This window comes from Amblyraja radiata, chromosome 24 (assembly GCF_010909765.2).
Source record: "Amblyraja radiata isolate CabotCenter1 chromosome 24, sAmbRad1.1.pri, whole genome shotgun sequence".
NCBI lineage: Eukaryota > Metazoa > Chordata > Chondrichthyes > Rajiformes > Rajidae > Amblyraja > Amblyraja radiata.
Window position 1 is genome coordinate 15,075,695 of NC_045979.1, and position 24,041 is coordinate 15,099,735.

A 24,041-nucleotide genomic window follows, 5' to 3' on the forward strand; every position below is an offset into this window, starting at 1 on the left:
TACGGGTGCTGTCTGTATGGAGCTTGCACATTATCCCCATGAGATCTTCGGTTTCCTCCCACACTCCAAAGACGTACAGTTTTGTAGGTTAATTGGCTTGGTATAAGTCTAAATTGTCCCTGGTGTGTGTAGGATGCTGTTAATGTGCAGGGATCGCTGGTCGGCGTGGACCCGGTGGGCTGAAGGGCCTGTTTCCATGCTGTATCTCTAAACTAAACTTACAATGTTTACATATTCTGTTGTGCTGCTGCAAGTAAGAATTCCATTATTCTTATTGGGACAAATGACAATAAAGCACACTTGATTCTTGAACCCTGCCTGTCCATACAGTCTGAAGAAGGGTTTCGGCCCGAAACGTCGCCTATTCCCTTCGCTCCATAGATGCTGCTGCACCCGCTGAGTTTCCCCAGCAATTTTGCGTACCTGTACATATATCTGTCCAGATGTCTTTTGAAAGTTGTGATCAGAATTGTATCTACTTCTCTCACTTCCTCTAGCAGGTCATTCCAGATGCAAACTACACTCTGAGTGAAAAAGTTGCCTCCGAGGTCCCTCTTAATTCTCTTCCCTCTCACCTTAAGCCTACACCCTGTGAATGCTTGAGGACCTGGAAGTTGGATTATAATGTGAGAATGTGAGTCATTTTCTCTAGTCGAAGAAATAGAAAGGCAGAGTAGTTTTTTAACGGTGGGAGATTGCAAAGGAAAGCATAAATCTCTGTATATAAATCACTGAAGCTTAATATGCAGGTAAAACAATTGGAAACACAGATGGTATTTGGCCTTTATTGTAAGAGAATTTAGTACAAAAATAAATATGTCTTACTGCAATTAGATAAGGCACCTGCAATATTGTGTGCAGGTCTGGCTTCCCCACTGCAAGAAAAATAAATTTGCAAAGTGCAAGTGTAATGAAGGATCTCTGGATTGTTTCCTGGAATAATGGCCAGGATTGTCCTTTAAGGAAAGATTAAGCACACTGGGTCTTCTTGCAGTTTAGGAGAAGGAGAGATGATCTCATTGATACTTGTCAAGTGGTTCAGTGGGATGGATGCAGGGTAGTTCCTCCTGGCTCTGGCATTGTGAACCACCAATCACAGTCAAAGTCAGCAATAAATGATGGATGAGAGAGACACAAATCTTCACACAGCCAGTTATGAATCCTTTGATTCTCAACCCAAAGCAGCTGTGGAGACTGATATTGAGTATAGGCAACACAAATATGGATGCATTTTTGCACAGCAATGGAATCAAGGGACATGAGTATAATATCGAAAAATGGCATTGGAATAAAAGATTAGACATGATCTTATTGAATGGATAAGGAAGGACAAGCGAACAATTTGTCCATTCCTGCTTCTGTTTTTATTAATTATATTGCACTTCATGGATTATTTTCAGAAACTGTCATTAACTGTCTTTGAAGCTATAAACATTCTGAGTATCAGGCACAGTCCAGATGCAAGCTGCTCTACCTAAAACGTCACAGTATTACACGATTTGTACCCAAATGTTAACGTAAACTAATGGGCAGCTTACATGTATCATTTTAATATAAAACAATTAGTATTTGTGAAATGTGATACAAATTTAAAATATTGTATGGGTCATGGACATCAAGTAGTTTTAAATGTTTTATTTATATGATTCACCAAAGAGAAATCAAGAACATTACAATTGTAGTGTAACAGCAGAATTTAAATTGAAAGGAATATTTCCTCATCATAATTGCTCTTCGTAGACTTGTTAGAGCAATTTGCACACCACAACTCAACATAAACATATATTTCCCTATAGTCTGAGTACATTTTCACTACTTTGCCTTTTGTATTTATATTTGCCCTCTTCATGCAAATAAAGACAATATCAGTAGTCAACACGGCCCAAGAAAAAGGAACTGCCTTCTTTTTAACTGATGATCTAGTGAGATGAAATGGCTAGTTTATGGCTGAAGGCTAAATTTCCGGCTTTATAAATACAGTGAACTTGAGCATTCAATGTGGCAAAATGTCATTAAGTATTCTCCAGTGTAGGTCTGCATATATTTCTAGTTTGAAAAAACACGATAAATCATGGAAATGGCAGTGCACAGCATAAAGGAAGCATTAGTGAGCAGTAATGACATTTACTTTTGCCAACTTGACACTACTGAAAATGAAATACATGTATCATTTATTGGAATATAGAACAACTCTGAGCAACTCTCTATAAAACAACAAATAATCTATAAATCAAATGATGCCACAACAAAACGCAGAACAAAGTTTGGCAATCAGGTTAAATGCAGACTTAACAATTCTCCCAGGGTAATTTACTTTTGCTCTGCCTATTCTTTGTGTTTTTTTGAAGATGAATCAACATTCAAACTCACAATGCATCTGAAGTGATTCAGTGGTAATGACACGAGCTAATGTTTTTTTTCCATCCAGGTTGCTTATCCATAAATGCAAAAACTCTTTGTAAAGTTGCTTCATTCTGTAAAGCAAAAGTGAAACAATATTTGTTTTTGCGTCTTTATTATTCACCTACATCAGTACCTGTATATTAAAATATTGGTGTATTGAAATAAACCATGTATGATATTGCGTATAGTTTATTGTCACATGTACCGAGGTACAGTGAAAAGCTTTTGTTGCGTGCTAACCAGTCAGCAGAAAGACAACGCATGATTACAATCCAGCCATCCACAATGTACAAATATCATGTATCTGTACACAGTAAATGGCTCAATTGTAATTATGTATTGTCTTTCTGCTGACTGGCTAGCACACAACAAAAGTGTTTCACTGTTCCTCGGTACACGTAACAATAAACTAAACTGAAACTGAACTGATAAAGCAAATAATGTGAATAACGTTTAGTGCAAGATAAAGCCAGTAAAGTCTGATCAAAGATAGTTTGAGGGTCTCCAATGAGGCAGATAGTAGTTTAGGACTGCTATTGGGGTGTTGGTAGAATGGTTTAATTGCCTGATAACAGCTGGGAAGAAACTATGAAAGTGGCAACCAAAACTAATTATTTGGCAAAACTCATAAATCTGCACTGAAATAACGTTCATGTATGATATAATGCCACAGGGTCATAGATTAATGTAGTGCAGACACAGTCATTTCAGCCCAACTTGCCCATTACAACTATGATGCCCCATTTACACTAGTCACACTTCCCCTCACTTGGCCAATATCCGTCTGAGCCTCCGAGGCTGTTATGTTACAGTGTCAGTATATATTATATTGTCTTAACCTAATTATGGGATTATGGCATTCTATTCTGATGGGGAGAATGGAAATGTAATCAAATTATTTCCTCTCCACAGGCTACAACACAAAATAAATGAAGCTCTTAGATTGGCTGGCAATGTGACAGATCAAAGCAGACAATGATCAAGGAAATGTAGAATGGTTCAATGTTGGCTGAGGGGAATGTGGCAATGAAGCAAGCAACCAGTAAAATTAATCAGGACAATGAAACTAGTAGGAGAACTAGGGTGGGGGAGGGATAGAGAGAGAGCAAAAGCAGGGTCACTTGAAGTTAGAGAAATCTGACAGTGGAGGAGGCCCAGGACAGAATGGTCCGTATGAGAATGGGAGGGGGAAGTGTTTGCTCAGTCCGCCTTGGCCTACGTGATCTCCCAGTTGCTAAGCACATCGGGTGCTGTCTGTGTGGAGTTTGCAAGGTTTCCATGTGACCAACTGTGTTTCCTCCAGGTTCAAAGGTGTGCGGGTTTGTAGGTCCACTGGCCTCTGTAAATTGCCGCTAGTGTGGAGGGAGTGGATGAAAAGTGGGATGAATGGGTGATCCATGGTCGGTGTGGACTCAGTGGAATGAAGGGACTGTTTCCAAGCTGTATCTCTGTATATTATCTTCCATGAACTCAAGCCACACACATATGTAATTAAAATGTGAAATCCCTGTGTTTACCTCTGATGGTTAACCTGGTGGAACAGGTAGCTTTCCCAGCAGAATTCTCTGCCATAACCATGTATTCTCCATTTTCTCTTGGGCTTGCATTAAAGATGCAAAGGGAACACACCCCACAGACATTTGTCGACCAGAAGTTTGCATAGTTCCCGATATAAGTATTATTTTTGAACCAGGTCACATTGGGTGGTGGGTGCCCTTTAACAGAGCAGCTCATACAAACATCAGATCCAGGGGTTGCAATGTGCGTCTTCAACTTCACAGTAAATTGAGGGGCACTCATGTTGTTTACGCCCTTCTTGTTTGGGACTTTTAAAGCAATATGATCTGCAAGAAGAAAGAGATCATAAACCTGAACATTTACAAACTCTGCCACTGCTGTAATCATTTCATAGAATCGAAGATCTGGAAATTAGAACATGGAACATAGAAGAGTACAGCAAGAACATAGAACATACTGTAGAACAGTACTGCGCAGGCTTAGGCCCTTCGTCCCACAGTGTCTATGCCATGATGCCAAGTTAAACTAAATTAAACTGGGTGGCACGGTGGTGCAGCGGTAGAGCTACTGCCTTACGGCGCCAGAGACCTGCGTTCAATCATGACTTGACTTGCGTGGGTTTTCGACAGGATCCTCGGTTTCCTCCCACAATCCAAAGACGTACAGTTAATTAGATGTACAGTTAATTGGCTTGGTAAAATTGGATGAATGTAAAATTGTCCCCAGTGTGTGTAGGGTAATGTTAATGTGTGGGTACCGACCAGCGATCCACACACACTTACACTATCCTACACACTAGAGACAATTTTTAATTTTACCAAGCCAATTAACCCACAAACCTGTGTGTATTTGGAATGTGGGAGGAAACCAGTGCTCCTGGAGAAAACCCACCCAGGTCAGGGGGAGAACATACAAACTCCGCACAGACAGCATCCGTAGTCAGGATTGAACCCTGCTCTCTGGCGCTGTAAGGTAGCAACTCTACTGCTGCGCCACCATGCTGCCCAGAAATATGGTACAAAACAGGAAGTAATTCTCTACTGTATTAGATTACGCTAATTTTAGGTAACTAAAACACAAACTCTTGCCCCTCCCTTTTCTCCCACTAGACCCCCTCTTCTCCCTTTCTTCCCCTCCCCTCCCTTGAAACCTGGCTGATCTTACACCACTTTCTCCCCTCCCCCTGCATCCCTTCCAATGGTTACACAATTCACAACTTTCTACACTGGAGTTACACAATTCACACCGCTTTATGTTTTGAGCTGACACCTGTCTTTTCATCCCAGGCTTTTGTCCAACAATCTGCCAATCAACCCCCTCTCCCCCAGCTCACCTAGTACCATGCAGGAAGGAACTGCAGATGCTGGTTTACACCGAAGATAGACACAAAAATGCTGGAGTAACTCAGCGGGACAGGCGGCATCTCTGGATTTCTGAAGAAGGGTCTCCATCAGAAATGTCACCCATTCCCTTCAATCCAGAGATGCTGCCCGCCCAGCTGAGTTACTCCAGCATTTTGTGTCTATCTTTACCTATTACCATCCAGGATCTGTCCTCCGCTCCTCTCTCATAGCCTTCTTTCCCGCTCCCCCACAATCAGTCCAAAGGGTCCCGACCTGAAATATCACCTATCCATGTTCTCCACAGACATTGCCCGACCCGCTGAGTTACTCTGACATGTTTTGTCTTCAAAATGTAAGTCTTTAAAATCATAAGCTTTAAGTGCCGAACAATGTAATTTAAACCTGGCAACTTTGTGTTAGGAGTCCGTTATTACAGCTTGCAACAACCTGAAAAGATCACCCACCTTTCTGCTTTGCAACACACCATGGCTCCTGTGTGTCTGAAGGTTCACTGCAACCCATGTCATTTTTTGCCAGGACCTTGAAGTAGTATTTACGGCCTGGAATAATATTTAAGACTGTAAACTTATTGTTGAAGATGTTATCCCCCACGGTGTGCCACGTTGGTCTGCCTGAATCTCTTTTCATGACGACATAATGCAGATGATCATCAAGAAGCTCATCTGTGGATGATTCCCAAGAAACTGTCACAGTGTTGGGGACATTATCATTCAGTGTCAATGGACCAGGAGGTTTGGGGATCGCTGCAGAATAATGGAAACCGGAGAGTTATTGATGTGCAGAAATAATTTGAGTGTTCTAATCATTCATTTATCCATCCACCCATCCACCCACCCACCCACCCACCCATCCACCCGTCCGTCCGTCCGTCCGTCCATCCGTCCGTCCATCCATCCGTCCATCCATCCATCCATCCATGTTGAGGACCAGGCCATCCATGAGAGCCCTGAATACCTACGAGCGGCTATTACCGTAGTTCTCCGAGTCCGAATCAGGGGAAACTTGGGAGAAATCTTGAATTAGCTCGTAGTGGGACAGGCCCTTAACTCCCATTGTCCCCTGGTGGTCTGTGTCATGTTTTGTTCAGATTGATGCTATATTTCTCAAGTTATTCATAATGTTTAACTTTAGAAATTCAAGTTTAAGACAAATTTAGCACCTAATTCCTTGCTGGCCCAGATTGCAACAAAGTTACAACAAAGTTGCAATCGAGGAACACTCAGTTCTTCCAGCAAGTTTTTAGCAAGTATCAAGTATATTCCTGGCAGCATGGAGGGAGGGTGCATTTTTTCAATATTTTAAAGTCACAGTACACTGAATAAGGCAAAATGAGCAGCCCCTGAGCAGAGGTGGAATATTGTGTTGGGGGAACGGGTTGCCTTGGGGAAATGGGTGAGTGGTGGAATATTGCTTTGGGGAACGCGTTGCATTGTGGGACCAGGCCTCCTGTTGGGGGAACGGGTGAGTGGTGGAATATTGCCTTGGGGAACGGGTTGCGTTGTGGGACCAGGCCTCCCGTGGGGGCTATGGGTGAGTGGTGGAATATTCAGTTGAGGGACCAGGCCTCCAGTGTGACAGGGACCCGCCAGTTGGTCTAGTGTCCAATAAAAATTGGTTTGGTTCAGTTCGGTTTGGTTTGGTGATACAGTGTGGAAACAAGCCCTCGTCCGTCCGCCCCGACCAGCGATCCCTGTACATTAGCACTATCCTACATTCTAGGGAAGAGTTTACAATTTTTACTGAAGCCAATTCAACTACAAACCTGCATGTCTTTGGAGTGTGTGAGGAAAGCGGAGCACCCGGGGAAAAGCCACGCGGTTACGGAGAGAACAGACAAATTCTGTACAGGTTGTATCTCTAACCCTCATTACTAACAGACACAAGAAAGTTAAGATAAGCCCCAATCTATTCTTTTAATTCAAATAAAGTAGCTTAGTGTTATCACAAATTAATATATTTTGTATTGATTGGGAGTATACATTCTATTGATTTTTTAAAATTTTGATAAACAATTCAGAATTATTACCTGCATAACATACAAAAGATTCCTGAATTTTACACACAATTAATTGTTGTCAACCACAACTTATGGATAGGATAGGTTTAGAGGCATATGGGCAGGCAGGTGGGACGTGTATATGGGGTATGTTGGTCAGCACGGGCAAGTTTGGCCGAAGGTCCTGTTTTCGCACTGTCTGGCTGTAACCTATGCTGCATTGGAGTGAAGCCCATGCAAATGGCTAATTCTCCAGGATGAATCAATTAACAATGGAAATGCTCACTAATTGCCCTCATTTGCAGGCCTTGGAGGAGGCTTTCAAATTTAAATGATTTATGTGGATGCAAACACACTAAAAGGTGCTTTCTAACTTCTAAATCTGTGCTTTGCTTTGATGAACCAAGTAACATATTATTGTACTCTAATGCAATTAGAAATAGTTTTGCATTTATGCATGGAGCGGCACAGTGGCGCAACGGTAGGGTTGCTGCTTTACTACGCCAGAGACCCGGGTTCAATCCTCACTATGTGTGCAGTCTGCATGGAGTTTGTACATTCTTCCTGTGACTGCAAGGGTTATTTCCGGGTGCTCAGGTCTCCTCCCACACTGCAAAGACGGACAGGCTTGTAGGTTAATTAGCTTTGATAGGTTGTTTAAAAAATGCAAAATTGTTCCTCGTGTGTGTAGGTTAGTGTACGGGGTAATCGCTGGTTGGTGGGCCGAAGGGCCTGCTTCCACGCTGCATCTCTAGAGTCTAAAATCCCTTTTAAAAATCGAGTTTCTCTGAACCTCTGAATTGACACAATTAGAAAAAAGATTATTTTTTTGCAATACATTATTTGGGCTGCGTTAATTAAACACATGAGTAAACAATTCTATATAAAGGCAGAAAAAGTAACAACATTTTAAGAGAATCAAATTAAAACATTGTCTGATTTTGCTGTGTGGCATGTATGTTGAGGAGGTCCATCACAACCAGGTGGGAGGCAGGAGGGTGGAACAAGTGCAGTGTACATTCTAAAATGGTGCCACCTTGTGAGCAGATTCCTCCAGAAGAATGGCACTTATGGTAGTGAACACCAGGCTTAGTTGGACAAGCTTTTTAACTCCATATCTCCACAATCCCCTTGACAACATCTTTGTACATCCTGCGAAAGTGCCTTGGAATTTTTTTTTTACTAGGTTAAAAGATAAGGGTTTCGGCCCGAAACGTTGCCTATTTCCTTCGCTCCATAGATGCTGCTGCACCCGCTGAGTTTCTCCAGCATTTTTGTGTACCAAGTAAATGCAACTTGTTTTCACTCATCCTGTTAATACATGCTATACCTTTTCATTTAATTTAGAGATACAGCGTGGAAAACGGCACTTCGGCCCCGCGAGACTGCGCCGACCAGCGATCATCCCACACACTAGTTCTATCCTACACACTAGGGACAATTTATAGAAACCAATTAACTTAGAAACCTGCACGTCTTTGGAATGTGGGAGGAAACCGGAGCACCTGGAGAAAACCCATGCGGGCACATGGAAAACCTGCAAACTCCATCCAGTCAGCACCGGTGTCAGGATCGAACCTGGGTCTCTGGCGCTGCAAGGCAGCAACTCTACTGCTGCGCAACAGTGCCAGCCAAACTTTGCTAAAGATAAATTGATTACCGCAATTCCCTAAACAACAATAGCAAACAGGGTTTGAAAGTAGCTATTAGTTACAAAATGGATTGCTACATCTAGAGATTGTGGAATTAACTCTAAAATCATGTTCTATAATTTATTGATGTAAATGGAGGCCCTTTCGTTTTCAAATGTAACAATGAATGTGAACTAAGCTAAATAAATACCTGTAGCTCTTATCTCAAAGCTAAATGAATCTTGTCCAAAAGCATTCTTAAGTATTATGGAATAAATTCCAGAGTCAGATCTTTGGCATGCTGAAATAAAAAGCTGCGTGCCAGCATTGGTATTAGTCACTGTTGCATGTTTTGACAATGGTAATCCATCTTTGACCCAAATTATTTCAGGAAAAGGTGATGCCTAAAATAAACATAAAAGCATCATTAAACCTGCAAATTATGATTAAAATAGAAAGAAATTACATAATTAGGTAAGGTGCGTTCATTATTATAATCAATTATTACATCTCAAATATAAGGAAACCCCATCAATTGCATCTATTTCCTGAGATGGTTGTGGAGATTCGGTATATCAGAGAGGATTCTCTTGAACTTCTACAGGTGTAGATTAGAGAGCATATTGGCTGTTTGCATCATGGCCTGGTTCGGCAACTTGAACGTCCAGGAGGGAAGAACACTGCAAAAAGCAGTGGACACTGCCCAGTCCATCATGGGCAGAGGCGGGAAACCCGGGGGGGGGGGCCAGAGGGGATACGCCCCCCCCATGTTTTGAGAGGTGGGGGACATCCCCCTCAAGTTTTTGTGATCCGGATTATAAAATCTCCGCTTTCCGCGAGACAGTGGAGATGGGACTGCTGATCGAGGGCACCAATTGGATGAGAGAGACGTCGGTCAGCAGGCAATGGGGGCAGGACATGATGATTCAGCGCGATGATTGGAGGAGGGAGGAGTGGGACTGAGGATAGAGTGCGGTGATTGGAGGAGGGAGACGTGGCACAGACCTGCGCCTCATCCTCAGCCAGGATCGATCCCGGCCGGGTCTCCGGCGCTGTCCCGTCCCCACCCGAGTGCCCCCCCCCTCCCTGTGTATCAGTCCGAAGAAGGGTCTCGATCCGAAACGTCACCCATTCCTTCTCCCCAGAGATGCTGCCGTTCCCACTTACTCCAGCATCTTGTGTCTATCTTCTATGTATGTATGTGTGTATGTATGTGTGTATGTATGTATGTGTTTAGACATTCTGTTGTACTGCTGCAAGTAAGAATGTCATTTCATTCATAAAACACTCTTGACGACTCACTTGAAAAGGCATCTGGACTTGAAGTGAGTTTCCTTCTTTGATGATCATAAAACTTTTAAAAGTTTCATCCATTCTAAACTTGGGGGTCACTGAAATATAAGAAAGAGACAAGGTATTAATCCGAGGAATCAAAAGAGATGCCCAAGGAACATTTTACTGACCATTCAGCTTTAAACATCACAATGTAACAGGTAGACTGACTACTTCCTCACAACATTTTCAGTCCAGATGAAGGCTCTCATCCTGAAATGCTAATGGTCCATTTCCCTCCGTAGATACTCTGTAGATGATTTTCACCAGTTGCTCTTCTTGTTTGTAATTAACAGTTGGTCTCTGGTGCATTCAAACAGCAGATATTAATTTTTGTTCTGATCCATCAAGTTAGAAGAATTTAGAATTAGAATTGTTAGAATTACCTTTATTGTCATTCAGACCTTACGGTCTGAACGAAATTTCGTGCCTGCAGTCATACATACAATAATACAATAATAAACAACAATAAACACAAATTAACATCCACCACAGTGAGTCCTCCAAGCACCTCCTCACTGTGGTGGAGGCAAAAATCTTAGGGCTGCAGTCTCTTCCCTCCTCTTCTCCCTCTGCGCTGAGGCGATACCCCACCGGGCGATGGCACAAACAGTCCCGCGGCTCACCGAACCCCGCGAACGGGCCGGCTCAAACACCGCGGCCTGGGGTGGTCGAAGCTGCCGCCCTCCAGTCCAGCGGACGCAGCCGCTGGCCCGCGGCTGAACCCCGGACTCAGGTCACCGCTGTAAAAGGCTTTGTTCCGACACACAAAGTCTCTTACCAAGTATCTCTATTTAGTCACTACACACATTGTGCTCTAGCTGTCCGTGGTCATCACTGGGACTAGAGAGCGAGCTAGAGGCGGGGAAGCTACAATTATACAGGAGACAATGGGGAGTGGTTAGTAGTGGTGAGGTCACTATGTTAAAGGAGCATGCACTGATCTACATCCTTTCTCTTGGAAACAAAGCGACCACGGCTCATACGCTAGAGGCAAACCAGAAACAGTTGGAAAACATTATGAAGCAGACTACTCGCCCACTCCGTACCGGACAGGCGGCTTGACCAAACGCCCAGAGCGGGTGCGCAACCCGCCTTCCCCTTCCACCGCAGGAGCTACAGGAACGGGGGCAGGGACAGAGATAGGGGAACCGGGAGACGAACGCCCAGGGGGAGGAGGAGAACGAGGCGAAGGAACGGGCTCCACAGCAGGTGAAGGAGGAGAAGGGGGACCGTGGGTGCTGGGCACCATGAGCTGAGAGGGAAGGGTTCGTGGCATGCGAGGAGTGACAGGGGCAGGAGGAGTCGCAGGCGGCGGTGAATGGACTGGCGGTGGGGACTGGACAGGCGGCGGGGAATGGACAGGCGGCGAATACGGGTCCGCGGGAGGCGGAGCAGGCTCGTTGACAAGCAGCAGGTGCTGGCGTGTCCGACGGTACACGGTGCCCTCGTAATTAACCAGGTAGGACCGGGGAGAGTCGGCATTGCCAACGACAACGGCCAGCCGGTGATGACCGGAGGTGGACATCATCCGGACAACCTGGCCTGGGAACAGACGGGGAAGTAGTCGGGAAGATTTATCAAAGGAGCGCTTTTGGATGACCTGTTTCTCGATGATGCGCTCCTGGACAGCGGCAGGGCTGCGGACAGCGGGCGTTAGAGATTGCTGAGAAACCGGGAGAGGGGGTCTAGTGGTGCGGGACATGAGGCGCTGGGCAGGCGAACCAAGTGCGGGGTCCCGGGAAATGTTGCGGAGGTTGAGGAGGGCAAGATAGAAGTCCGAATGGGACAGACGACAATGTTCCAGCAGCTCCTAGGCACTGCGGACAGCGCGCTCCGCAAGGCCGTTGCTTTGCGGGTACTCGGGGCTGCTGGTGATGTGGCGAAAGTTCCATAGGGCGGCGAAAGCGGCGAACTCTGCGCTGGAAAACTGTCCGCCGTTGTCGGATTGGAGAGTCACCGGGGAACCAAAGGTAGAAAAGTGGCGGCGAAGCTTCCCGATGACGGCAACAGACGTGAGGGAAGGCAGCTGGTCCACCTCGAACCAGCTGGAGTAGGAGTCCACCAGGACCAGGAAGTGTTTGCCACGCCATTTGAAAATGTCAGTGGCGACAGCCATCCACGGCAGCTCTGGAGCCGGCTGCTGCATGAGTGGTTGGCGTCGTTGATGAGGCAGTAGGCTGTTGCAGGCAGCACAGGCGGAGACCCTGTCACGAATCTCCGGAATCATGCCAGGCCAGAAAAACTGAGCTTGGGCCTGGGACAAAGTGGCCTCCACCCCGGCCGGGGTGACCGCTGTGTGCGGTTTGGTAGTAGTGGTCACGCAGAGCGTCCGGCACCACGACCTTGTGACCCTTCACCACCACGCCGCTGTGCAGCACCAATTCGTCCCGAACCAGGAAGTAGGGCACGGCACCGGCCGGTAGGGAAGAGCGTCGGTCAGGCCAGCCACGGCGGATGACGCCCGCAAGCTGTTGTAGGGCAGGATCAGCGGCAGTGTGTTCGACCAGGGACTGCATCTGCCAAGAGGGAACAATGTTAACGTTCAGTACCATCAGGTCAGACGATTCGTATGGATGGCGGGCAACGGAAGGGAGCGGCGCACGGGACAGTGTGTCGGCCACGAACATCTCCTTGCCCTTGCGGTACACAATGTTGAAAGTAAATCGTTGGAGCTGCAGCATCATCCGCTGCAAACGTGAAGAGGCCACATGGATAGGCTTGTTCAAGATAGAAACCAGCGGCTGGTGGTCAGTTTCAATGGTGAAAGTGTTGCCCAGAATGTAGTCTTTGAATTTGGAGCATGCGAAAACCACGGCAAGGAGCTCCTTCTCGATCTGAGCGTAGCGCTGCTCAGCAGGGGTCATGGTGCGAGAGGCATAGGAAACAGGCAGCTGCCGATCGTCCTGGAGCTGCAGGCAGGCAGCACCGAGTCCGAACCGAGATGCATCGCAGGCGAGGACGATTGGCCTGTTCAGGTCAAAATACGTTAAAGTCGGGGTGCGAGCGAGCCTGGACTTCAGGGCTACGAATGCCGACTGGTGATGCGGTAGCCAGACCCAGGCATTGTCCTTTTTGATTAGCTCCCTCAGAGGGGCACTCAGTTCGCTGAGGTCGGGTATGAACTTACCCCCGTTCATGGTGTCAGCGCGGTAGACTTGCGTCTCCTGTTTATCGGTTTTATTTTATTATTTGTTTCTCCCAGATGTTTCCCCACCATTGCATTTTACTATGGCTAACTCGTGCCGTCGTCCTGACAAGCTCGTGTTTGACGCGGACATCGTGCACCGCTGGACTGTCTTCCAGCGCGACTATGAACATTACATCGCTATCGCTCATCCTGGTGCCACTCCTGTGGTACAGGCTCACCTACTCCTCAACTTGGCTGGTCCGGAGGCTATGGAACATTATGCGGCGTTCGAATTCGTCCCTCCTGAAGACCGCCACGACCCGGTATGTCTCATGACCAAATTTACTGCCCTATGTGACAATCCCACTTCTGACACCATGTAAAAGTTTTGTTCCGACACACAAAGTCTCTTACCAAGTATCTTTATTTAGTCACTACACACATTGTGCTCTAGCTGTCCGTGGTCATCACTGGGACTAGAGAGCGAGCTAGAGGCGGGGAAGCTACAATTATACAGGAGACAATGGGGAGTGGTTAGTAGTGGTGAGGTCACTATGTTAAAGGAGCATGCACTGATCTACAACCGCCGCCAGAACGCCGTCCCAGCCACCGGAGCACCGTTCCAGCCCCGAGCCGGATCGCCCTCACGTGAGTGCCGTTCCTCCCTCGAGCTGGGCCGCTCCGACGGGAGCGCAATTCCACCCTCGAGCTGGGCCGCTCCGACGGGAGCGCCGTACCTCCCTCGAGCTGGGCCGCTCCGACGAGAGCGCCGTTCCACCCTCGAGCTGGGCCGCTCCGAAGGGAGCGCCGTACCTCCTTCGAGCTGGGCCGCTCCGACGGGAGCACCGTACCTCCCTGGAGCTGGGCCGCTCCGACGGGAGCGCCATTCCACCCTCGAGCTGGGCCGCCCCGACGGGAGCGCCACAGCCCTTCATGGGAGAGTCTCAGCCCCGCGCCAGGCCGCCCTCACGGGAGCGTCACAGCCCCTCACGGGAGCGCCGTTCCAGCCCCGAGCCGGACCGCCCTCATGGGAGCGAGCCCAGGGCAAGTCCTGACTGGCTCTGCCTCCGGAGTCTCGAGGTCGCCAGCTCTGCCATTAGGCCTCAGCGCAGACGGAGGCAGAGAAGGGGGATACGACAAAAAAGTCGCATTCCCCCGAAGGGAGAGACAGCAAGCCCCGTTTCAACCCCCCACCACCCCCCCCCCCCCCTCCACATAAACACAACCTAAAAACCAAAAACTTAACTAGACAAAACGAAAAAAAAACAACACAAAAAAGTAAAAACAAACGGACTACAGGCGAGCCGCTGCTGCCAGGACAGCGCCGCCACTTCCGGACCCCGTTTCCGGAAGTTATGATTGATATTTACATGCACCCAAGTCTAGCGACCATGAACATAGAACAGTACAGCACAGGAATGGGCCCTTTGGCCCACAATGTTTGTGCCGAACCTGATGCCAAGTTAATCTGAAGATAGGCACAAAATGCTGGAGTAACTCAGAGGGCCAGACTGCATCTCTGGAAAAAAAAGAATAGGTGATGTTTCGGGTCGAGACCCTTCTTCAGATTCTGGTAATCTTCAGAGTCCAAGTTAATCCGATATCGTCAGCTTTTACCGGATCCATATCCCTCTCTTCCCTGTACTTCCATGTGCCACTTTAAAAGCTTCTCAAAAAACACCATTATATCTGCTACCACCATCACCCTGCTGGCAATGTGATCCAGGCCCACCCTCTGCTCTGTGTAAACGACATGCCCCACACATCTCCCCCTATCATCTCATGGCTATGCCCTCCAGTGTTGGACATTTCCACCCTGGGACTAAAGATCTGATTGTCCACCCTGGATACTTGGTACTTCTAGCAAGAACCATTAATGTAGATATTGAAACAACAAAAGACATATGGAGTGAGTGGAGTAGTTTCCAATGGAAATAAAGTCGATATCTGAATAATTTAACCAACATTGGTGAATGGATCCAAGGAGGTTGGCAGGGATGGAACATTTCAGTTATGAAGAGAAATTGGAAAGGCTGAGTCTGTTTTCACGACAGTAGGACAGGTTAAAATGGGTCGTGATTGTATTTTGTGAAGTTGTGAGGAATACGGCTCGGGTGGACGTTGGAAACTTTTGTTTTTCCCATATCAGAAATAAATAAGACTTTAGTTTCATTTAGTTTATTATCACGTGTACCGAGGTACATTGAAAAGCTTTTTGTTGCATTCTATCCAGTCAGCGGAAAGACCATGATTACAATCGAGCTGTCCACAATGTACAGATACAGGACAAAGGGAATAACGTTTAGTGCAAGATAAAGTCCAGTAACATCTAATTAAGGATAATCTGATGGTCTCCAATGAGGTAGATGGTAGCTCAGGACCGCTTTCTGGTTGGTGATAGGATGGTTCAGTTGCCTAATAAAAACTGGGAAGAAACTGTCCCTGAATCTGGACGTGTGCATTTTTGCACTTCCATACTTCTTGCCAGATGAGAGAGAGGAGAAGACTAGAGGACCTAGTTGTAGGGTAAACTGTAAGAGATTTAGAGGAGGGAGCTTTTACAATTGGTGAGTGGCGAATACCTGGAAGAATACCTGAAAGAATAGAGTCATACAGTGTGGAAACAGGCTCTTTAGCCCAACTTGCCCACACCGACCAACATATCCCACCTACACTAGTCCCACTTGCTTGCGTTGGCCCATATCTCTTTAAACCTGTACTATCCACGTACCAGTCTAATTGATCCTTAAATATTGCGATAGTCCCTGCCTTAACGACCTCCTCCAGCAACTCGTTCCATACACCCACCACCCTTTGCGTGAAAAAGTTAAACCCTAAGATTCCGATAAAATCTTTCCCACTTCACCTTAAACCTATGCCCTCTGGTTCTCGATTCCCCCACTCTGGGCAAGAGTGAATCCACCCAATCTATTCCTCATGATGTTACTGTATACACCTGCATCAGATCACCCCTCATCCTGGAAGTGGAGTTGTTGACAGCATTTAAGAAGTGTCAAGACAAGCACTTAAATGCCTATGGGCCAATTGCTGGAAGACGTTACCGATATGGATGAATGTGGTGGGTGGAAAGGCCTGTTTCCATGCTGTAAGACTTTCAGTAATATCGTGCATACCAAACATGCTTAATAATTCTCGGCACTTATGTGGATTAGAAATATAATTACCTGGTGGCGGCATAGCAAGGACATAATTGTCTAATTCTAAAGGCTCCCCCAATCCTCCATCGTTGACTGCTCTCACACGTAAAAAATACATCCCCATTGCCTTTAGATTTTTCATGGTATATGAAGTTAATCCAACAGGAACAGTGTTGCACCTGGTCCAGGTTGTACTTCCAGAAGATTTCATTTCAACTATGTAACCTTTTGCCGCTTCATTGCCCTGGTATATTGGTGGAGTCCAGGCTAGAGTAATGGTTGAGTGGGTGGAATCTGTCACCTCGAGGTCTCTCACAGCACCAGGCAGCTCTGTACGTGGAAGGAAACATAGAAAGGAGATGAGGAACAATTTTGTTAGTCATGGGGTGGTGACTCTGTAGAATTAATTGCCACAGAAGGCTGTGGAGGCCAAGTCAATGGATATTTTCTTTTAGGGGGAGATTGACAGATTCTTGATTAATACGGGTGTTGGGGGTTATGAAGAGAAGGCAGGTGAATGGACTTGAGAGGGAAAGATAGATCAGCCATGATTGAAAGGTGGAGTAGACTTGATGGGCTGAATGGCCTAATTCTGCTCCTATAACATGAAATAATGAAGGTATAGTTCTAACACAATGAACTCATAAGCATTTAACAACAGTTGCTGCATGCCTGACAAATGTTGAAAATCTAAACGCAAAATAGATTATTTGAATGAATCATTGGTTCTTTATCATCATGTGTGCACTGCACAGTGAAATTCTTTTTGCATAACTCACATATGGTTGAGTTGTCATGTGTTGGCGCCATTTACACAAACCCAAAGTCCAGTCCACGAGCTCGATGAGCTGGAGCTGCTCCCGATCCAAGTAAGGCCCAGGCAGCTGATGGACCTCCTTCGTTGCCCTCAACTGGCTCAGCCCACGAACTGACATCTCTCACCTTACCTAACTGCCTCCGTGTCCTGGGGATGCCTCCTGCAGCCGACCTCAAAGTTGCTGGAGGCAATACCCCGGTCCCTCTCCTATTGGCCTACTCCTCACATCGGTCGTCAACACCAATTTTTCAACATTGTAGTTCCATCTTCCCTGTCCTTACTTCTTTGTAGCCCATCTATATCCTCAAAGCTCCTTTGGATTTTCATCACAATCTATCTGCCCCAGCTTGACATCAGTGCAGCTTGGTGGCAAAGCGGTGGAGTTGCTGCCTTACAGCACTTGCATCATCAGAGACCTGGGTTCGATACCAACCACAGGTGCTGGCTGTACAGAGTTTGTACATTCTCCCCGTGACCGCTCTCCAAGATCTTTGGTTTCCACCCACACTCCAAAGACGTACAGGTTTGTAGGTCAATTGGCTTGGTGTAATTGTAAATTGTCCCTGGTGTGTGTGTAGGATAGTGTTAATGAGCGGGGATCGCTGGTCAGTGCGGACTGGCGGCGCTGGCTTAACAGCTGCGGCCCACCTGCAGTCCGTCTGTTTTTTTCTTTCGTTTTGTTTATTGTCATGTTTTAGTTAATTTTGTTTTATTAAGTTGTGTATGTGTGTGGGTGGGGTGGGAGAAACATGCTTTGGTCTCTTCCTTCGGGGGATGCGACTTTTTCTTCGGTCGTATTCCCCGTCTCCGTCTGCGCCGAGGCCTAATGGCGGAGCTGGCGACATCGGAGCTGTAGCAGCAGCAGCGGCAGCGGAGACCTGACTCGGCCCCGAAACTGTGGCGGCGGCAGCAGCGGCAGCGGAGACCCGGCTCGGCCCTGGAGCTGTAGCAGTGGCAGCAGCGGCAGCGGAGACCGGACTCGTCACCGAAGCTGTGGCGGCGGCAGCAGCGGCAGCGGAGACCCGGCTCGGCCCTGGAGCTGTAGCGGCGGCAGCAGCGGCAGCGGAGACCCGGCTCGGCCCTGGGGCTGTAGCAGCAACAGCAGCGGCAGCGGAGACCCGGCTCGGCCCTGGAGCTGTAGCAGCAACAGCAGCGGCAGCGGAGACCTGACTCGGCCCCGAGGCTGTGGCGGCGGCAGCAGCAGCAGCGGAGACCCGGCTCGGCACAGAAGCTGCGGCGGCAGCAGCAGCAGCAGCGGAGACCTGACTCGGCCCCGAAGCTCTAGCGGCGGCAGCAGCAGCAGCGGAGACCCGGCTCGGCACAGAAGCTGCGGTGGCGGCAGCAGCAGCAGCAGCGGCGGAGACCCGACTCGGCCCTGGAGTTGCGGCGGAGGCAGCAACCACCCGCGGAGTTTGAACCGTCGCCTCGGCGCAGAGGGAGAACAAAGGGGGAAGAGACAGAGACTTTAAGATTTTGCCTTCCACCACAGTGAGGAGGTGTTTGGTGAACTCACTGTGGTGGATGTTAAATTTGTGTTGATTGTGTGTTTTTGCCATTTTTAAAAATTATATGTATGACTGCAGGGAAACAAAATTTCGTTCAGACCGAAAGGTCTGAATGACAATAAAACGAATCTAATCTAATCTAATCTAAACTCTGTAGACTGATGGGCCTGTTTCCATGCTGAATCTCTAAAACTAAAAAAAAAAAAAAATCAGCTGAGGTTGTGCAAGATTTTCAATGCTATTGAAAGTCTCTGACATTCAGGGACATCTAACGTTCTTTTTCTTTAAAAAAAGGGCAACACACCGCCAGAGAACCAGGTTCGATCCTGACTACATGTGCTGTCTATATGGAGTTTATACGTTCTCCCTGTGACCGCATGAGTTTTCACCGAGTGCTCCTGTTTCTTCCCAAATTCCAAAATGGCGTACAGATTTGTAGATTAATTGGCTTCAGTAAAAATGGTAAATTTCCCCTATTGTGTAGGACAGACAGGTTTGTAGGACAGTGCTAGTGCATGGGGTGATCGCTGGTTGGAGCAGACTTCGTGGGACATAAGATGTTTCCACACTGCATTTCTAAAGTCTAAAGTCTAACAACTATTAAAAATTAAATTTCAGGAAATATTTTATTAATATTAATAAATATATTCTACCTATAAAATAAATAGAATAATATTTTCCGAAATGTCAATGAAAATATTCTTAAAGGATTAGAAACATTAAATAAAACACATAATTGAATTGAAAAAGTAGTCGTGGGAGGACTTACTCATGGGCTCTCGAGCAAATACTGAATCGGTTTCACAGCTGGGCTCCCCTAATCCAGAAGAATTCACCGCAGTCACTCGAAATTCATATTCCAGTCCTTCAACAACATCAGTGACCGTCCACTTCTTTTCTGCGTAAAATAGGCCCAAACCGTTTTTAGAATCAGAGCAGCCTTGAGATGTTTTCTTTCCCAATGTTCAGCTCAACTAATAAACTCGATGTACTACTATATGTTGGCTCTTAATTTTTAACTTTTCAGATTCAAAGCATTCAGATAAATGTCCCTGACCTGTTTGTATGCCAGTAGCTTTTGTAACTAGAGTGCAGTCTGAACATTGTGATTTAAACAGAGCATTTAATATTAGATTGTGCCTACAATGGAACTTTAAGTACAAATATGGTTGTATTACCTGCATGCCAAACTGATCCCCTACTATTGGGCACCCTACTTTTGATTCTGGTTCTAGATGTTTCTTTGTATATAGAGAATCATTATTGTTCTGAATTCCTTTTAAATTATGCTAACAATGAAAAGTAAGGCCTTTGTTGCAGTCTTAGACCAAGGTACATTTTGTTCTGACAAAAGAATAAATATGAATATTTTGCCACATTCAAAATTCTTATTGTAGGTAGGGAATTCAACTATCAGCCATTTATGGTACTTCCCTAACAAGATGGCTGGAATAATTTGGAGCATTAAACTTCACTTCATTAATGAAACCATCGACATCAGGCTTAATTTGGTTGAGGTTTAGACTTAATATTGTCGCGTGATCCTGAGGTGCAGTGAGTTTGTTTTGCATGCTATCCAAACAGATCAGATAAGCCATACATAGATACAATCAGTTCAAACTCAAGTACAATAGATAGAGCAAAGAGGAAGATACAGGGTGGAGAATATTGTTCTCAGCATTGTATCTCATCAGTTCCTTGTCTGCGGTCATGTAAAATGGTGAAATTAGTTGAACGTACAGTAAAATGGCTTGTCATGGAAATTAGAAATAAAAAAAGAAAATACTGGAACCACTCTGCAGGTCGGGTAGCATCTGTGGAAAGATAAATAGAATTAACTTTGCCGATCAGATTCTGTTCATTGGGAAAGCAAGCAGTTTCTTTTCCCACAGATGCTGCCTGATCTGCTGAGAGTTTGCACAAATTGTTTTCTATGTGAAATTTATTGTTAGACATTGATGTGTGTTAAATCGTTAATAATTTTAGAGTGATTCTGCAAATGGTGGAAGTCTACATTACCTGTAACTGGAGCGTCGGTGACCACACTCCAGGTGTTACTGCTCTTCTTGCGCTTTTCAACCATGTAGCCAATTACTCTGGAACCTCCGGACTTTTTTGGGGGTGTCCATGTCAACGTGACTGACTTGCTGTTTGCATTGAGGATTTTTGGTATTGGAACAGGTCCCGGAACATCTGGGAAATACATTTATCCAAATGTTATATTTTCTAGCTATCCTCCTGCTTTATTATATAATAAAGGCCAGGACTTGGTTCAACATTACTAAAACCCACCTCTTCTACCGGCGGAAACTGCTTCAGATAACAAGGCTTCACTCGCGCCTTCAGAATTCACTGCCCAAACTTTGAATTTATAATTCTTTCCAGGCTCCATTTTGGTAAAAGAATATGTTGTTTGTGACCCATCCAATTCGCCGACTTTAGTCCATGTATTCCTTCCCACAATTTGTCTTTCAATTATGTAGTTTTCTATAGGTTTCCCGCCATCGTCTTTGGGTGGCTTCCATTTAAAGGAGATGCAGCCTTCGGAACTTTCTAGAACCTCCACAGGCCCCTGAGGTGCTTGTGGTTTATCTGGAAAAGACCATCAATAAAAACTTGAATAATTCGTTTCAAATCGCATAGGATATTTTCCCTGGCATTAAAGTGTAAGGTTTGGTTTATTATTATCACGTGTAGAGTGAAAGGCTTCTTGTTCCGTGCTATTCAGTTAGTCAAAGACTATACATGATTACAATCAAGCTGCCTACATTGTACAGATACAGGATAAAGGGTATAACATTTAATAGTAAGATTAAACGAGAACTTACCAGTTTGAAGTTTGATCTGTATTTTATGAGGAGTTACGATGAGGGATTATTTGAAGAACCCCGCCAGGACGCATGCGTGGCATTCTTCAAAGCAGCGGTGTGAAATCACAGATAACTGTAATGACTAAACATAGTAAGATTAGAGAAGAGATACCAGTTAAGTATATGATCAGGGTGGGAGCGGAGGGCACGTAATCCCTCATCGTAACTCCTCATAAAATACAGATCAAACTTCAAACTGGTAAGTTCTCGTTTAATCTTACTATTTTACTTCGGAGTCACGTGAGTGACTACGTGAAGGTTTTAAAGCTCTGTGATTTCATGCCGTGGAAACGAGTCCATGCATCACATCTGCCTTGACTGTGGGAGGAATTGTGTTAACATAATTTGGACATGAATTCGACATTGAAATCATAAAATTTGTTAACACAAATTTATAACCCCTTTTTATGGGTTTAAATTCATTTACAGAACTTAAAATTGTTTCTGCAAACGTTCCAGGTTTCATTACTGGTTTATTATAAAATAATTGGAATGTTTTCCCCTCCAGACCATCCTGCTGCCTTGAGGATTTGGTCCATTGGTACATCCAACTGTATTGCTGCCGATGTAGCTGCAGCCCTGGTGGAAAGAGATTTTAAAATATTAGTATCCACCCCAGCCTGTGTTAGCACCTGTTTCAGCCATCTTGAGATGGTCTGGACCGTCACTCTTGGTGTGGTTGCTAGTGGCTGACCAAAATGTGCCTTTTCATTGCCTCTTAGGATATTCATTTTCTCCATGTATAACGACAGAAGTCTTACTATACGCAGACGGTCATCTGTTGGGTATGACCTAATTGTATATTGAGGCCTGCTGATCCCTTTCTGTTCTGCTTACTAACTCATAAATATGAAACGTAATATTTTCTGTTGAGGAAGTCATGTTGTCCAGTCTAGTTTTTGCAGTGACTATATCCTCTGTGCCGTGACCATTAGCATGACTGTTTTAATGTCAGTCTGTGTAGGGACAGAACTGTTGCTGGAGACCAATTCCTGAGCATCTTCAGGATTATTCTTACATCCCACATTTGGGAGTATCTGGTTCTTGGGGATAGTATTAAAAATTCCCCTCATAAGTTTTGTACCAGTGGGTGAGTCCCAACAGTGTAATGCTCTGTCCCCTGCCATAGGTAAGTCGATAGTGCACTTCTGGCGCAGTTGATAGCACTGTAACTGAGCCCCTCATCATAGTGGAGGCCTGCCAGATATTCCAGAACAGACTGGATGTTCATGTCTCTGATACCATGTTTGATACCACTGGGAACCATGGTTGTGTAGGCCAATCGGGTGCTACCAATACCAGATGCAGAGTCTTGTTGTATTTCCTTAATACCCGACTGATGAGGCAGGAAAAGGAGGGAATGCATAAATAAAAAATCCCCCCCCCCCCCCCCCCCCCCCCCAATGCAGCGAAAATGCATCTGTCGCCGCTGCCCCAGGGTCTGGTTCCCATGAAACATAATTTGATAACTGGTGGTTAAGTCTGGTTGTGAATAAATCGATATCTGGTGTTCCATATTTGCTGTGATATCAGCAAATACTATTTTATTCAACATCCATTTGGTGTTTTCATTAAATTTGCATGACCTGGTGTCTGCCACTGAATTTAGTCTTCCTGGTAGGTAAGTGGCTGATATCCAAATATCTCTCTGGATACACCATTGCCAAATTGTATAGCCAGATTGTCACATGATGTCGATTTGTTTCCACCCTGTGGTCAATGTATGCTACCACGGTGGTATTGGTATTGGTGGCTCCCCACCCAAGTGCACCTGCATCAGTTTGTAGTACCATGGAAGGGTTACTGACAATGATTGTATTGGAACAAAGCCAGATGTTATCTATCCACCATTTTAGTTCCATTTTAGCTTGATTGGTACTTTCACAGATCTGTCAAAGTGACCTGCATAATTTAGAGTGCTTGTATTTTGCTCTCTGTAAGTTTTGGTAATGTAGAGGTCCAAATTGTGTGGCTGGAAAGGCAGCCATCATTATGCCAATTACTTTTGCTACCAATCTGATGGATGGTTTGCTGATGTCAGTGAGGTTATTGCAAGCCTCTATTAAATCTCTAGCCTTTCCCTTAGGCAGAGTCACCGACATGTGAACTGAGTCAATGGTGAAACCCCAGATAGTCCATAGTAGTGGAAGGCTTTAGTTTAGATTTAACTGGATGAAAAATGAATCCCAGTTTTCCAAATAACTTTTTTGTGGCTGTTACAGTTTGTTTGGCCAATTCCAAAGTTTTGCCCACAATGAGTATGTCATCTAAATATGCCATGACCATGTGTGTACGTTTCCGTAGAAACGCTAGGGCT

General features: G+C 45.6%; 1 protein-coding gene across 1 annotated transcript in view; it reads right to left on the reverse strand.

The window, feature by feature from the left end:
- Positions 1 to 1,617: 1,617 nt before the first annotated feature.
- Positions 1,618 to 24,041, reverse strand: part of igfn1 (immunoglobulin like and fibronectin type III domain containing 1) — a 70,670-nt gene continuing 48,246 nt past the window's right edge. The window contains exons 16-24 of the mRNA XM_033042166.1: positions 21,147 to 21,446; positions 20,874 to 21,047; positions 19,624 to 19,752; positions 16,560 to 16,862; positions 10,215 to 10,303; positions 9,124 to 9,316; positions 5,729 to 6,028; positions 3,921 to 4,247; positions 1,618 to 2,474 (exon numbers count right to left, since the gene is read on the reverse strand). Coding sequence (XP_032898057.1) covers positions 2,470 to 2,474; positions 3,921 to 4,247; positions 5,729 to 6,028; positions 9,124 to 9,316; positions 10,215 to 10,303; positions 16,560 to 16,862; positions 19,624 to 19,752; positions 20,874 to 21,047; positions 21,147 to 21,446 — 1,820 coding nt within the window. The 3' untranslated portion in view covers positions 1,618 to 2,469. The remainder of the gene's footprint in view (positions 2,475 to 3,920; positions 4,248 to 5,728; positions 6,029 to 9,123; positions 9,317 to 10,214; positions 10,304 to 16,559; positions 16,863 to 19,623; positions 19,753 to 20,873; positions 21,048 to 21,146; positions 21,447 to 24,041) is intronic.